The following is a 15257-nucleotide window of genomic DNA, read 5'->3' as shown; positions in this document are numbered from 1 at the left end:
GGTGAAGGGATGAACACGCTTTAACAAACCCACCTTGAAGGAACCTTTCATTATAGCGATACAGTCTGCTCTTCATTTAGTTGTGTTGGGTCTTCTGCTCGCTGGTTGGTGTGTGTGTGTGTGTGTGTGTGTGTGTGTGTGTGTGTGTGTGTGTGTGTGTGTGTGTGTGTGTGTGTGTGTGTGTGTGTGTGTGTGTGTTTTGTTAATTTCTATTTTGCTTTAGTTCACAATAATTAAGCACAACGGATATTTTGCTCCATCTGATTTGTGTCTATCCAATAGATGAAGTTTTATTGCGTCTTAATTTGTCCTTCGACCACAAATTGATTGAGTTGTTGAGTTGACTGAGTTAATTGAGTTCTCAGAGCATGACGGGAGCAACGGCTTTCTGACCGTAGATAACCGTCATTTAAATACAAACAAGTGATTTCTTCCTGTCAATTACTATGTGGTGACCCAGTATTTTACTTGGAAACGTTTATTATTGGTTCAATGTTTGTTCACTATGTTCTGAGAATAAATCGCTGCATTCTTCCTTTTCCATCTGCCTCGTTTCCTTCTTGGATTACTTTTTTGGCGCTTATTGCCTTACGGAAAACACGAGGACTGAAACGTCCTGCAAGAGGTGCAAATAGGTTGCCGCTTCACACACACAGACTCCTTCCCCCCCGGTCCTGTTGGTCAGAAGGTGAACCCCACCGAGGTGGATTCACCGCCCCCTAGTGGCTCCCCACACAATAACAGGACTGAAGCATGGCTTTGATAAACGGCCTCACATCTTACTATCGACTCATTTATCAGACGCGTCCATCCTACTGCCCCCTCCCACGCACCCAGAGAAGGAGAGGTTCCTCCTCTGCAGCTCAGCGCCTCAAACACACACCTCTGTGTGTTTCAACATGGAGGCTCAGGGTCCTGTTAGACGGGGAGGTGGTGCATCAACCAGCCTGCAAGGCTCGTCTCTGGAGAGACGCCAGTAGCTGGGCTGTTTCCTGTCGGCCCGCTTCTAGAACTCTCTCCATACTCCGTCCCTCATCGGGCGTATGAGTCTGAGGTGGAAATGCACTTGCTGGTATCCTGATTATTAATGTTGTGTAGACGAAGCCTCTGTTGAGCTTTTTATTGAGTGAACCCCCGACCTTAAAGTGTAAACTGATCCTCTGCTGAACACAAGAGAACATTCAGAGGATCCACTGAGTTGATTATCACCATTATGCTTTATTAACCATACTGAAAAACAGACCGTTACATGAACACAATAAACACAAGGACTCAAACAATAGAAGAACAGTCCCTTACATGAACACAATAAACACAAGGACTCAAATAGAAGAACAGTCCCTTACATGTACACAATAAACACAAGGACTCAAACAATAGAAGAACAGTCCCTTACATGAACACAACAAACCCAAGGACTCAAACAATAGAAGAACAGTCCCTTACATGAACACAATAAACACAAGGACTCAATCAATAGAAGAACAGTCCCTTATATGAACACAATAAACACAAGGACTCAAACAATAGAAGAACAGTCCCTTACATGAACACAAGGACTCAAACAATAGAAGAACAGTCCCTTACATGAACACAATGAACACAAGGACTCAAACAATAGAAGAACAGTCCCTTACATGAACACAATAAACATGAGGACTCAATCAATAGAAGCAGCAGAAATTACTAATCATAAACAGGTGTGCACGTATCTTTAATAACTGAACATGTGTTCTGTGTTTTTCCCCCAGAACACATCGAATCAATAGTCAGTTTAAAGTGATCACAACAAGATCTATAGCTTTTCCCATAGACCGCTAGCATTATGAATATAATATAAAATCTGCTTTACATCATGTGAGGCTTATCAAAATATAAACTGATATCAGAGCCCCGCAGTATGAAATTGTTAACGTCTGAAAATAGAGACAATATTGTTGTATAAAAATGTTACAATTTACCATCAATCAATAATTAAAACACATTTGACATTAGAAATATAGTCTTGGTAAAACCTGCTAAATTAACCTGATGGAAGATTTTAAAAATCTCAATCTCAACAACAACTTTAAGAAGCCCAAGAAAATGTAGCATTTGGATTACAGTTGAGTACATGAATTTAAATCACCAAAACCCAGTGTGCATGTGTGTGTGTTTGTATATACATGTGTGTGTGTAGTCCGTGCGTGTCTGTGTTCATGTCTGAGTGTGTGTGTTCATAACTTGAGTAAGTGTGTGTTCATAGATGCGCGTGCGGCGTGTGCATGCGGGCGCACACACATTTATATATGCATGTGTGCGCACGTTTGCTTGTGTGTGTCTGCGTGTATATTTGAGTGTTTATAATATGGTGTGGGTGTTCACGTGGCGCATTTTCATATGTACGCATGTGTGTGTGTGTTCATATATACGTGTTTGTTTGTGTTCACATACACGTGTTTGTGTGCGTGCGTGTTTGTGTTCCTATATACGTGTTTGTGTGTGTTTATATATGCGTCTGTGCATGCGCGTTTGTTTACATGTGTCTTTATGTTAATTCATATATGCGTGTGTGCGCTTGCATGTGTGTGCGTGGTAATATACGCACACACGTGTGTGTGTTACTGTGTTCACATGCATGTTTGTGTTCACGTGTGTCATCAGACTCAGAGCGAGGGAGAGCGAGACTATAATTTACACAGAGACGCTGAGGACCCCCACCCTCCTAGGGTGGGGGTCCTCAGAAGGTGTGGATAAAAAAGTGAACCAAACGTCCAAGATCAAAACGGGGAACATTATCCCCAAAAAGGGGGGGAAAACTAATCTCCAGTGTGACTACCAATCTGATTGAAGAACCCATTTGAGGCTACAGCATTCGAGCATTCGAGGCTATAGCCCGGGATCTTTTGGGAATAGCCCCGGATCGCTGTGCCGTCTACAAAAATTAAAATAATAATGATAAAAATAGCCCCGTAGAGTATACTTCTTTGTGATTAAATTACCAGCAGCCACAGATGCAACAATTCTGGCGTGTCCATATATGGGCAGATTTAGAATCATTTTTTGCCAAATGTTGCAAATTCAACGTCGGTATTCTTTCTTCTCTACGCACAGCGCATCTCGTCGTTATTGCTGTGTTGTGCTGCCAGCCTTTTAGTGAGATCAGAGGGTGTTGAGAAGGACAGTAATAAAATATCTTTGGTGAGATGGATATAAGAAGAGAGACCCGCAGTGAATTCAACCCGGTCCACTTGACATCGGGTAGGTGCATGACAGTGGTACCGTACCACTTCCATAGCCCGGGCTTTTATTGGTTTCAATCACTGAACTTTAGAACGAAACTCTTGCTCAGCAACGATGGGAAATACCATCAAATGTATTATTGAAACCAGTGTGAATATTAGTAACCATGGTTACCAGGCAATCGAATAACGCCTGCACGCATGCTAACACACACACACACGCGCACACACACACACACACACGCACGCACGCACGCACGCACGCACGCACGCACGCACGCACGCACGCGCGCACGCGCGCACGCGCGCACGCACGCGCACACACACACACACACACACACACATACACACACACACACACACACACAGGGGCCGGGGCCATGCTCAGTCAGGAGGTCCCTTTTTTTTTTTCTACCACCGACACAGAGCGGCTGAGGACCCCCTGACCCCCCACCCCCCCCCTACCACCACCCCCGGGAGGAGGTCCTCCTGGGTGAAGGAGGAGCAGAAGGTGTGGAGGTGTGTCAGTGTGTCTGAGGACCCTCCTCCACCTGGGACACTCTGTAGAAGGACAGAGAGCCAGCAGGCCGGTCCAGATACACTCCTACTCTGGTGGAGCCAGCGGGGTGGAGAGGGAGGACTGTCTGTGTACCGTTGTACCGGGCACAGTAACGACCACCAGAACAATCAAGAGTCCAGGACTTGTTGTTCTCTCCAAGCTCGCTGTCATCACCCCCTCCTCTCCTTGTGATTCCTCTGTATGTCACTCCTATCCTAACCAGTCCTTTCCACTCTACCTCCCAGTAACAGCGGCCAGTCAGAGCCTCTCTACCCAACACCTGGTGCCTGGAGTCAAATCTGTCTGGGTGATCCGGATACGACTGGTCCTCTCCAACCCGCGTCACCTTCCTGTTGTCCTCAGACAGAGAGAGGTCTCTGTGGGCCGTGTTGGGTCCAGTGTGAGGTCACAGGCATCTGAGGGAGAACCAGACATGATGAGCTGCTGAACCGCTCTTCATCCTCATCATCATCATCATCACTAGTACTGTTCTCCTGCGCTCTGTGTACATATACATAGATATGAACACATATACATAGATATGAACACATACATACATATACATATGTACACATACATAGATACACACACCTCAACAATAACGTTATGAATACATCAACAACAATATTATGAAAACAACAACAAACATCTCTCCTTGGATCCAGGCTGCTCTTCTTCTTTTTATTCTCTTTCTTTTTGTGATCGCTCTCTCTTCTTCTTCAGCCCCCTCCCCATCAGCCACCTCCCCCTCACCAACCCCCCTCATCCCCCTCCCTCTCATACCCCCCTCAGCCCCCTCCCCCTCACCAACCCCCCTCATCCCCTCCCTCTCATCCCCCCCTCAGCCCCCTCCCCCTCACCACCCCCCTCATCCCTCCCTCACCACCCCCCCCCCCTCCCCCTAGTCCTCCCCCTCAGCCCCGTCACCTCCCTCCACCTCCCCCCCCCCCTCATCCCGGTCACCCCCCTCCCCCTCACCCCTCAGCGCCTTCACCCCCCCTCCCCCTCAGCCCCCCCTCAGCCCGGTCATCCCCCCTCCCCCTCCCCCCTAGTCCACCCCCTCAGCCCCCCCCCCTCAGCCTCTCTCTCACCCCATCCCCTCCCCCTCACCGGCCCCTGACCCGGTCAACCCCCCTCTCCTTCACCCCCCCACCCCCACACTCCTCCCCCCTCAGCCCGGTGACTGTGATGGTCGACAGTATTAATATACGTAAGATACATGATGTCAGCCATCATCTTCATTCCCAGTAGGATGTGACCTCACTTCCTGCTGTGTGGATGGACTTTCCATCTCAATAGTGAGTCTGTGATGTGATGAATCAAACAGACACTTACACTTCTTTAGAGCTGGTTTCAGCCTCAACACTCCACCGTGCTCCACACTGGGGGGGAAACAAAGTGAGAGCAGCATGTTGAAACATTCACCTTCATCATCTGCCGTCTCATCACGTTCTACACAACATGAGTGACAGCTGCCTCTTCAAACCACTTCAAGTAGCAGCAGCTTGAATCATGTAGAAGACTTTGTCCCTCAGTGGTGAGCTGTCCTCTCCATACCTGAGAGTGTCCAGTCTCCAGTGTGGATCCTCCAGTCCAGCAGAGAGCAGCGCAGCTCCAGAGTCTCCTGGGTGATTGTAGCTCAAGTCCAGCACTCTCAGATGGGAGGGGTTGGAGCTCAGAGCTGAGGCCAGAGAAGCACAGCCTTCCTGTGTGACCACGCAGCCAGACAAGCTACACACACACACACACACACACACACACACACACACACACACACACACACACACACACACACACACACACACACACACACACACACACACACACACACACACACACAATTTATTGTATCTGGTTGAGAGCAGTTTCTACTAAAGTAACCACATTTATAAAGTGTATTCATTCAACATTGAAGACAAGTAAAAGCTTTATTGATACTTCATGGAGACAAAGCTGTGTCACCCTGAGAGTCTGAGAACAGAAAGAGGAAGTGGGGAGATGACATCACAGACAGCAGAACTGCCTTCACTTGGATGTGACAGGATCTTAAACAAATGCTCCTTTCTCAATAGCTACAACTCAATGAGATATTGTTTGGTTAGAGTCAGGAGAAGTCTGCTGTGTTTGGTACGCTAAGACCGTTTCTTCACAGGTTCTAACATTGTGTAGAACCAGGGAGTGTTTTGTCAGCAGAGAAAAGAGCAACAGAAATGAGGCAGGAGCAGCACTTACTGGAAGCTAGAATAACCAGTTTGAAGAAGAGGCTGACAACTGACCTGAGAGTTTCCAGTGTACAGTGTGGACTCCCCAGTCCAGCAGAGAGCAGCTTCACTCCTGAATCCTTCAGATCATTGGTACTCAGGTCCAGCTTTTTCAGACAAGAGGACTTGGAGCTGAGAACTGAGGCCAGAGCTTCACAGCATCTCTCTGACAGATGACAGCCTTTCAGGCTGCACACACAATAAACAGAACACGTTAGGAACTGCGATTCATTTTGCATTTGAAATTTGTTATTAGAAATGTTTTATTAGTTTACCTAAATGTCAATACAGTAGATTTTTTAAATATGACTAATTTAGAATTCAGATAACTAAAGATTCAGCAAACTCCGGAAAATGTCCATAAAAATACTCAGTTCTAAGAAGAAAAAATGATTAAACTTTACTCTAAAGTCCACCTTACTGTCTGACTACATGATTATGAATAGAATAGGAATCTATAAAACAAACACCTTATACCATCATTAACAAACTGAATCCAAGGTACACCTTTTACTGTCATGGCAACACAAATAGAGTGAGATTGAGGTCCTGTGTTTGATAAGATGAGTGGTAATGGCGCTGCGATGCACGCAGACTGCCAAGGTTTAGTTCAGTGCTGGGTTAAATAGCGGCTGTATTGCAGCGCCAGCTTGATCGCTCTATTGGGAAACACGACCCACTTAAGTTCCCCTGAAGACACTCTGCTTTAATCAGAAAACTAAAACGGTTTGTACTTTGTGCAAAGTTTCATTTAAATGTCACCGCAGCACTATTCAAGAGCATGTAAAGAAATGCACTATTCAGGATGACCCAGAGAAGAAGATTAATCCTAATTGGATTATATTATCCAATCAGCAGCCGGTTATTATAAGTAGGTATTTGATTGAGGAGGAGGAGGAGGAGGAGGAGGAGGAGGAGGAGGAGGAGGAGGAGGAGGAGGAGGATAAAGAGTTGGTAAGTGAGGAAAGAGATGTCAAGGCACTGGTGGTAAAAACAGGAACAGACCCCCTATCAGTGCTTACGTTAATTTGTAAAGTGGGAGGTCCCGGAGCGCAGAGGGGGGGTGGATCCAGTGACTCAAAACGGGGGTTGGTAACGGTATACACTGCCTACGTAGCTTCTCCGACTAAAAAAACCTAAACAACGCTGTGTGTACATCCGGGCAATGTTTATTTTATTTACAGAACGTCCATGGGTGGGAAATGTAAAATAAAAGAATGCATGGCAACAATCGTTTTCACAAGCAGCAATTATCTATGAGACTATTAAATGAACCAGGATCAACGGATTGCTGCGTGCGCGCCGCAGTGCACCGGCTAAGACATGCACACTGCCATGCACCGACAGTAATGTGCACGCCGCGGTGTACGGACCCTGACCTTAAGGTGCGCGCCTCAGCTTGTATTTTGGGTTAAACAATGTTGCTTTGACGTTGTGGATTTGAAAATAATCCATTGTTTTACCGTTAATATCAATCTAAATTAATCCACTGCCAAATATGGATCTTGTTAAAACTCAGACGTGAGATTTTACTGGGGCACAGCAGATCAATACTGGTCCTCTGATGGGGAAATTGTGGTGGAACTGTTTGACCATTGAGTGAAACTAACCTGAGAGTTTCCAGTGTACAGTGTGGACTCCTCAGTCCAGCAGAGAGCAGCTTCACTCCTGAATCCTGCAGATCATTGGTACTCAGCTCCAGCTCCCTCAGACTAGAGGAGTTGGAGCTGAGAACTGAGGCCAGAGCTTCACAGCATCTCTCTGACAGATCACAGCCATTGAGGCTGCACACACAATAAACAGAACACGTTAGGAACTGTGATTCATTTTGCATTTGAAATTTGTTATTAGAAATGTTTTATTAGTTTACCTAAATGTCAATACAGTAGATTTTTTAAATATGACTAATTTAGAATTCAGATGACTAAAGATTCAGCAAACTCCGGAAAATGTCCATAAAAATACTCAGTTCTAAGAAGAAAAATGATTAAACTTTACTCTAAAGTCCACCTTACTGTCTGACTACATGATTATGAATAGAATAGGAATCTATAAAACAAACACCTTATACCATCATTAACACGGTGAATCCAAGGTACACCTTTTACTGTCATGGCAACACAAATAGAGACAGATTGAGGTCTTGTGTTTGATAAGATGAGTGGTAATGGCGCTGCGATGCACGCAGACTGCCAAGGTTTAGTTCAGTGCTGGGTTAAATAGCGGCTGTATTGCAGCGCCGGCTTGATCGCTTTATTTGGAAACACGACCCACTTAAGTTCCCCTGAAGACACTCTGCTTTAATCAGAAAACTAAAACACTGGTTTGTACTTTGTGCAAAGTTTCATTTAAATGTCACCGCAGCACTATTCAAGAGCATGTAAAGAAATGCACTATTCAGGATGACCCAGAGAAGAAGAATAATTCTAATTGGAGTATATTATCCAATCTGCAGCCGGTTATTATTAGTAGGTATTTGATTGAGGAGGAGGAGGAGGAGGAGGAGGAGGAGGAGGAGGATGAAGAGTTGGTTGGTGAGGAAAGAGATGTCACGGCGCTGGTGGTAAAAACAGAAACAGACCCCCTATCAGAGATAACGTTAATTTGTAAAGTGGGAGGTCCCGGAGCGCAGAGGGGGGGTGGATCCAGTGACTCAAAACGGGGGTTGGTAACGGTATACACTGCCTACGTAGCTTCTCTGACTAAAAAAACCTAAACAACGCTGTGTGTACATTCGGGCAATGTTTATTTGAATTACAGAACATTTAACACTAAACTGCATGGGTGGGAAATGTGAAAAAAAAGAATACAAGGCAGCAATTATCTATGAGACTATTAAATTAACCAGGATCACTGGATTGCTGTGTGCGCGCCGCGGTGCACCGTCTACGACATGCACACTGCCGGGCACGGACAGTAATGTGCACGCCGCGGTGTACAGACCCGGACCGCAAGGTGCGCGCCTCAGCTTGTATTTTGGGTTAAACTGCATTTCTTTGATGTTGTGGATTAGAAAATAATCCATTATTTGACCTTTGTTATCAAACTAAATTAATCCACTGTCAAATATGGACCTTGCTAAAACTCGAACGGGAGATTTTACTGGGGCACAGCAGATCAATACTGGGGCACAGCAGATCAATACTGGGGCACAGCAGATCAATACTGGTCCTCTGATGGGGAAATTGTGGTGGAACTGTTTGACCATTGAGTGAAACTGACCTGAGAGTTTCCAGTGTACAGTGTGGACTCCCCAGTCCAGCAGAGAGCAGCTTCACTCCTGAATCCTGCAGATGATTGGTACTCAGGTCCAGCTTTTTCAGACTAGAGCTGGAGCTGAGAACTGAGGCCAGAGCTTCACAGCATCTCTCTGACAGATGACAGCCATTCAGCCTAAACACACAATAAACAGAACACGTTAAAGTAACTTAGATCTTTTAATTTCTACATAATGAAGGACTTGTGTTGAAAATCTTAAATTTGAGTCAATGTCTTATTAATTTAACTAATATGTACATTAGATCTTTATGTTTATTCAATATTGGAGTTTTTTGCAGTGTTTGAGACTCGTATAGTATATTAATTTTACTTTTTATTGAAGTATTATGTATCTTTTGTGTTGTATTGTAATACATGCTATAGTTCATCTACAGAGATGTTTTGTTCATTAGGGTTACAACCAGCGGCGGTTACAAGGGGAGGGGGCTAGCGGGGGCTTGAGCTCCCCTGAAACAGGCCAAGCCCCCCCTCCCAAAACCCCAAGTCATTTTGTTATGACTAATATTTAATTTAATTTTAAAATATGTTTTTAATAATAATGTGGCGAGAAGCACGGGAACGACCAGACAGGAGCCTATGTTATAAGAGTCTGACACTCTCGTGTCCCATTATCCACACCACCCTGAGAGAGACTTTATGTAAACACACACACACACACACCTGAAACACACATCCTATCGCCCACAACCACGACTGCCTCGGTGCCGCCGACCCTCCCAGGATCAAATGCGGCACGTGGTGAAGCCGGCCATGATCGCCACAATAATATAATAATAATATATATATTTATATATATCATTAATGAAGACATCAAACTGACTTATATGTAACAAAACTGAACGATGAAATCATATTTTTCATTTGTGTAAGTGTTGATGACCGTTGCTGCTTGTTGTGTGATTTGAATGGTTGATTCGTATCAGGTTGTAGTGTGTGGTAATATTTTTTGCGTCAAAATATATCAGCCTCTGCTATAAACAATCTAGCCCCCCGTAGCTCCCGCAATCATAATTATATGGTGCCGCTACTGGTTACAACGAATAAGTAAATGCTTAAATATCATTTAGCTGGGCGATCTCTACAAAGGATTAAGTACTCTCCTCCTTTGTCTCCTCCCTCTCTCTCCTTATTCCCTCTCACTCGTGACCTCTCACCCTTCCCCCAGATGACCCGGACGTCTCTGTATCAACACATCCTAACGGTTAAACCCAAACAGTGTCCATGTAACCAAACGTAGTGAACAAGGTTAAAATGTTTTAAAATGATGGGTTACCTGTTATTAATAATAAACGTATATTTATGAATCTATCAGTATCGATACTTATTTATATATATAGCTACATATTTAAATACAGCTGTATTTAACTATTATTGAACAATATTCATTTTTTATTTCCTTATTTCTTAATTCATAATAAATAGTTTTTGAGTTTGACTTTTCAACCTTGTTACACAATATAACGTTATGCATATTGAGATACACGTTATAAGATAACCTTGAAAGATGTTTTTCTATGTCATCATAACTTTTATATTCTACTATAAGGTATATTGTGTTGTGTGTATTGTGATACATGTTTTTAGTGAACCTACAGAGACGTTTTAGAGGCTTTGACCACTGGCAGCAGCCTCAGAAGACCCTCCTCTGAAGCAGAGTATTTCTTCAGGTCAAACACGTCCAGCTCCTCTTCTGATGTCAGTAGGATGAAGGCCACAGCTGACAGTTGAGCAGGAGAGAGTTTGTATCTGGAGAGACTTCCTGATGTCAGGTACTGTTCGATCTCCTTCACTATAGAACGGTCGTTCAGCTCATTCAGACAGTGGAACAGGTTGATGCTTCTCTCTGGAGAGAGATCGTCATCTAACTTCTCCTTGATGTAAGACACTGTTTTTGTATTGGTCAGTGAGCTAGTTCCTGTCTGTCCCAGTAGACCTCGTAGGACAATCTGATTGGTCTCCAGAGAGAGGCCCATGAGGAAGCGGAGGAACAAGTCCAGTTGTCCGTTCTCACTCTGTAAGGCCTTGTCCACAGCACTCTGGTAGAGGAGGAGGAGTTTATCTTCCCCAGAGGTGGGTGGTTCTTCTGAGAGCAGATTGACATCGTCGTTGATGAAGGACAGAAAGACATAAAGGGCAGCCAGAAACTCCTGGAGGCTCAGATGGACAAAGCAGAACACCTTGTCCTGGTACAGCCCAAACTCCTCTTTAAAGATCTTGGTGAACACTCCTGAGTACACTGAGGCTTCTTTGATATCGATGTGACACTCTGCCAGGTCTGCCTCGTAGAAGATCAGGTTGCCTTTCTCCAGTTGGTTAAAAGCCAGTTTTCCCAAAGAAACAATAATCTTCCTGCTCTCAGGACCCCAGTATGGATCAGTTTCAGCTCTCCCATGATACTTCCTGTCCCCCTGTATCGACTGAACCCAAAGGAAGTAGCTGTACATCTGAGTCACGGTCTTGGGCATCTCTTCTGTCTGGGATGTTTTGAAGAGGTCCTCCAGAACTGTAGCAGTGATCCAACAGAAGACTGGGATGTGACACATGATGTGGAGGCTTCGTGATTTCTTGACGTGGGAGAGGATCGTGTTGGCCAGCGCCTCGTCTCTGAATCTCTTCCTGAAGTACTCCTCCTTCTGTGGGTCGGTGAACCCCCTCACCTCTGTCACCATGTCAACACACTCAGCAGGGATCCGATTGGCTGCCGCAGGGCGTGTTGTTATCCAGATGCGAGCGGAGGGAAGCAGGTCGCCCCTGATGAGGTTTGTCAGCAGCACGTCCACCGAGGACGGCTCTTTGACATCAGTCCAGGTCTGGTTGTTCTGGAAGTCCAGAGGAAGTCGACACTCATCCAGACCATCCAAGATGAAGAGAACTTTGAACCGTTCATATCGGCAGATTCCTGCTTCTTTGGTCTCAATAAAGAAGTGATGAAGAAGTTCCACCAAGCTAAACTCTTTCTCTTTCAGTAAATTCAGCTCTCTGAAAGTTAAGAGAAATGTGAAGTGTATGTCGTGGTTGGCTTTGCCTTCAGCCCAGTCCAGGGTGAACTTTTGTGTTACGATGGTTTTACCAATGCCGGCCACTCCAGTTGTCATTATTGTTCTGATTGGTTGATCTCGTCCAGGTAAGGGTTTAAAGATGTCTTCACATTTGATTGGTGTTTCTTCCTTGGCTGGTTTCCTGGAAGCTGTTTCAATCAGTCTGACCTCATGTTCTTTGTTGACCTCTCCGCTGCCTCTCTCTGTGATGAAGAGCTCTGTGAAGAAGTCATTCAGACCCGTTGGATTTCCTGCTTTAGGGATTCCCTCAGACACACACTTGAACTTCTTCTCCAAATGAGACTTGATTTTACGTTGGCACTCAACAGCAGCAGATCCTACATGAGAATGAACAGAATACATCAGATAGTGGATGGTGACATCAGTGGAAGCATGTTAGTATTTCCTCTAAAATGATCAACATCACAATATTTACTGAGTCATTACTTGCGGTTCGAGAAGCTGGTCGTGACAAGGAATGAATACATATTTTTTGTTGTTTTGTTCTTTATGTACACAGCTAAATCATTAGTCCAATGACAATAACAATGATAGTGAATCAGTGGAAATTAACTTAATATGCTGATATAACAAGATAGTGCTGCATCTCTTCCACTTATTCCACTTATAGTTATTCTGCTGTTGATTTGCCATTTATGGTTTGACATTCTTTAACCTGATGGACGCACAATAACCTTTCATATCTGGATCAAACCATTTAACTTGATCGAACCACAATATCCCTATATATCTGGATCACACCATTTGACATGAAACCCCCACAATAACCCTACATAACGATCAAACCTTTTAACCTGATCCCCCCCCAATAACCCTACATTTCTGGAACAAACCATTTAACATCATCAACTCACAATAACCGTTCATATCTGGATCAAACCATTAAACCCCCAAGAAGAAAGATATCTCCACATTGATGAATTAAAAACGACGAAATCTCTTAACACTAAATTAGATTATGTAATTTAGTCCGAACAGAACAAATAAGAGTCTCATACTACTCTCTAAAATATACATTTTCATTCTGTTTTCAAGATAAGCGTCTTCTGCGCTTCAAAATAATAGTCTCCTCTGTCTTCAAAATAAGAGTCCCTTACCGCCCCACAGTGTGTCGGCCAGTTCCTCCTGGTTCATCTCCATCAGGCAGAGCTTTGTGATGTCCACCACTCCCTCTATGGCGCGCCTCCTCTGCTCCTCGTTCTTACCAGCCAACTCCTCCTCCTCCCTCTGACTCTCTGAGCATTGTGGGTAATCTGAGAAGAGATCCCTCCAGAGCTTCTTCAGCTCCTTGTCTAGGAAAGCGTGTGCGTTCTCCTCAGCCCTCTGGAACAGAACAAACATCAAGGAGGACTTTACTCTGAACTCACTGAGGACATCAGAAGCATCTGTCTTGGATTCACGACCGCTGGTCTAAAGAGGGAAGCCCGGAGACTATGAGCACCACAAGAGATGATTTCTAATGATCATGTAGAGCTGAAGTCAAACGTCTTGTTGGAAATATACACACCTTGATCAGCTCTGTTTGATGCTGCTGTACAGACTGAGCACTGGTAACCTTTGACATCTGGTGGGGTTGACTGTGGAGAGAACACACACACACACACACACACACACACACACACACACACACACACACACACACACACACACACACACACACACACACACACACACACACACACACACACACACACACACACAGTAAACATACAAGGGGGGGAGAGAGAGAGAGAGAGAGAGAGAGAGAGAGAGAGAGAGAGAGAGAGAGAGAATATTATTGTCTGCAAATATCTTTATAATTATACTGTACAAGTATTATGTGTAAATGAATTTCTTTAGTTATTATTCTTTTTTTATCTTTATAATTTTTTTTTATGTATTTTGCATTTTTATTTATCACTTAATTTCTCTTTCACTGTACTTTTGACTCTTGAGCTGGGCTCTTCCGTTAGTTCATGATGGATTGTGAGAGAGGGTATCAGTAGAGTCTGATAACAACCAACTGTTCTGTTGTCATTGTCTGTTTAATACTCCTACCTCTCCTCTCTGGAGGGGCGTCCATCTTTAAGGAGAGGAGGATGATCCATAGATCGGTCACTCTTCATGGAGACACAGCTGGGTCCAGGGGAGTCTGCTCTCTGCTGCTGGACTCTTCTAGATAAACAAGATCAGACCATGTCAACCACATCACTAAACAGCCTTACCCCTCCTCTCATTCACCATGTCAACCACATCACTAAACAGCCTTATCCCTCCTCTCATTCACCATGTCAACCACATCACTAAACAGCCTTATCCCTCCTCTCATTCACCATGTCAACCACATCACTAAACAGCCTTATCCCTCCTCTCATTCACCATGTCAACCACATCACTAAACAGCCTTATCCCTCCTCTCATTCACCATGTCAACCACATCACTAAACAGCCTTACCCCTCCTCTCATTCACCATGTCAACCACATCACTAAACAGCCTTATCCCTCCTCTCATTCACCATGTCAACCACATCACTAAACAGCCTTATCCCTCCTCTCATTCACCATGTCAACCACATCACTAAACAGCCTTATCCCTCCTCTCATTCACACCATGTCACCCACATCACTAAACAGCCTTATCCCTCCTCTCATTCACCATGTCAACCACATCACTAAAACAGCCTTACCCCTCCTCTCATTCACCATGTCAACCACATCACTAAACAGCCTTATCCCTCCTCTCATTCACCATGTCAACCACATCACTAAACAGCCTTATCCCTCCTCTCATTCACCATGTCAACCACATCACTAAACAGCCTTACCCCTCCTCTCATTCACCATGTCAACCACATCACTAAACAGCCTTATCCCTCCTCTCATTCACCATGTCAACCA

At 44.6% G+C, this 15257-nt stretch overlaps 1 protein-coding gene across 1 annotated transcript in view; it reads right to left on the bottom strand.

The window, feature by feature from the left end:
- The window catches only part of LOC130381361 (NACHT, LRR and PYD domains-containing protein 12-like), a 116661-nt gene that overhangs the window by 62251 nt on the left and 39153 nt on the right, over positions 1–15257 (bottom strand). The window contains exons 9-17 of the mRNA XM_056588943.1: positions 14417–14533; positions 13887–13956; positions 13477–13702; positions 10914–12696; positions 9264–9434; positions 7652–7825; positions 6057–6230; positions 5338–5511; positions 5116–5162 (exon numbers count right to left, since the gene is read on the bottom strand). Coding sequence (XP_056444918.1) covers positions 5116–5162; positions 5338–5511; positions 6057–6230; positions 7652–7825; positions 9264–9434; positions 10914–12696; positions 13477–13702; positions 13887–13956; positions 14417–14533 — 2936 coding nt within the window. The remainder of the gene's footprint in view (positions 1–5115; positions 5163–5337; positions 5512–6056; positions 6231–7651; positions 7826–9263; positions 9435–10913; positions 12697–13476; positions 13703–13886; positions 13957–14416; positions 14534–15257) is intronic.

Source organism: Gadus chalcogrammus, chromosome 4 (assembly GCF_026213295.1).
Source record: "Gadus chalcogrammus isolate NIFS_2021 chromosome 4, NIFS_Gcha_1.0, whole genome shotgun sequence".
Taxonomy (NCBI): domain Eukaryota; kingdom Metazoa; phylum Chordata; class Actinopteri; order Gadiformes; family Gadidae; genus Gadus; species Gadus chalcogrammus.
The sequence above is the reverse complement of the archived record's forward strand: the minus strand, read 5'-3'. Positions and strand labels throughout refer to the sequence as shown.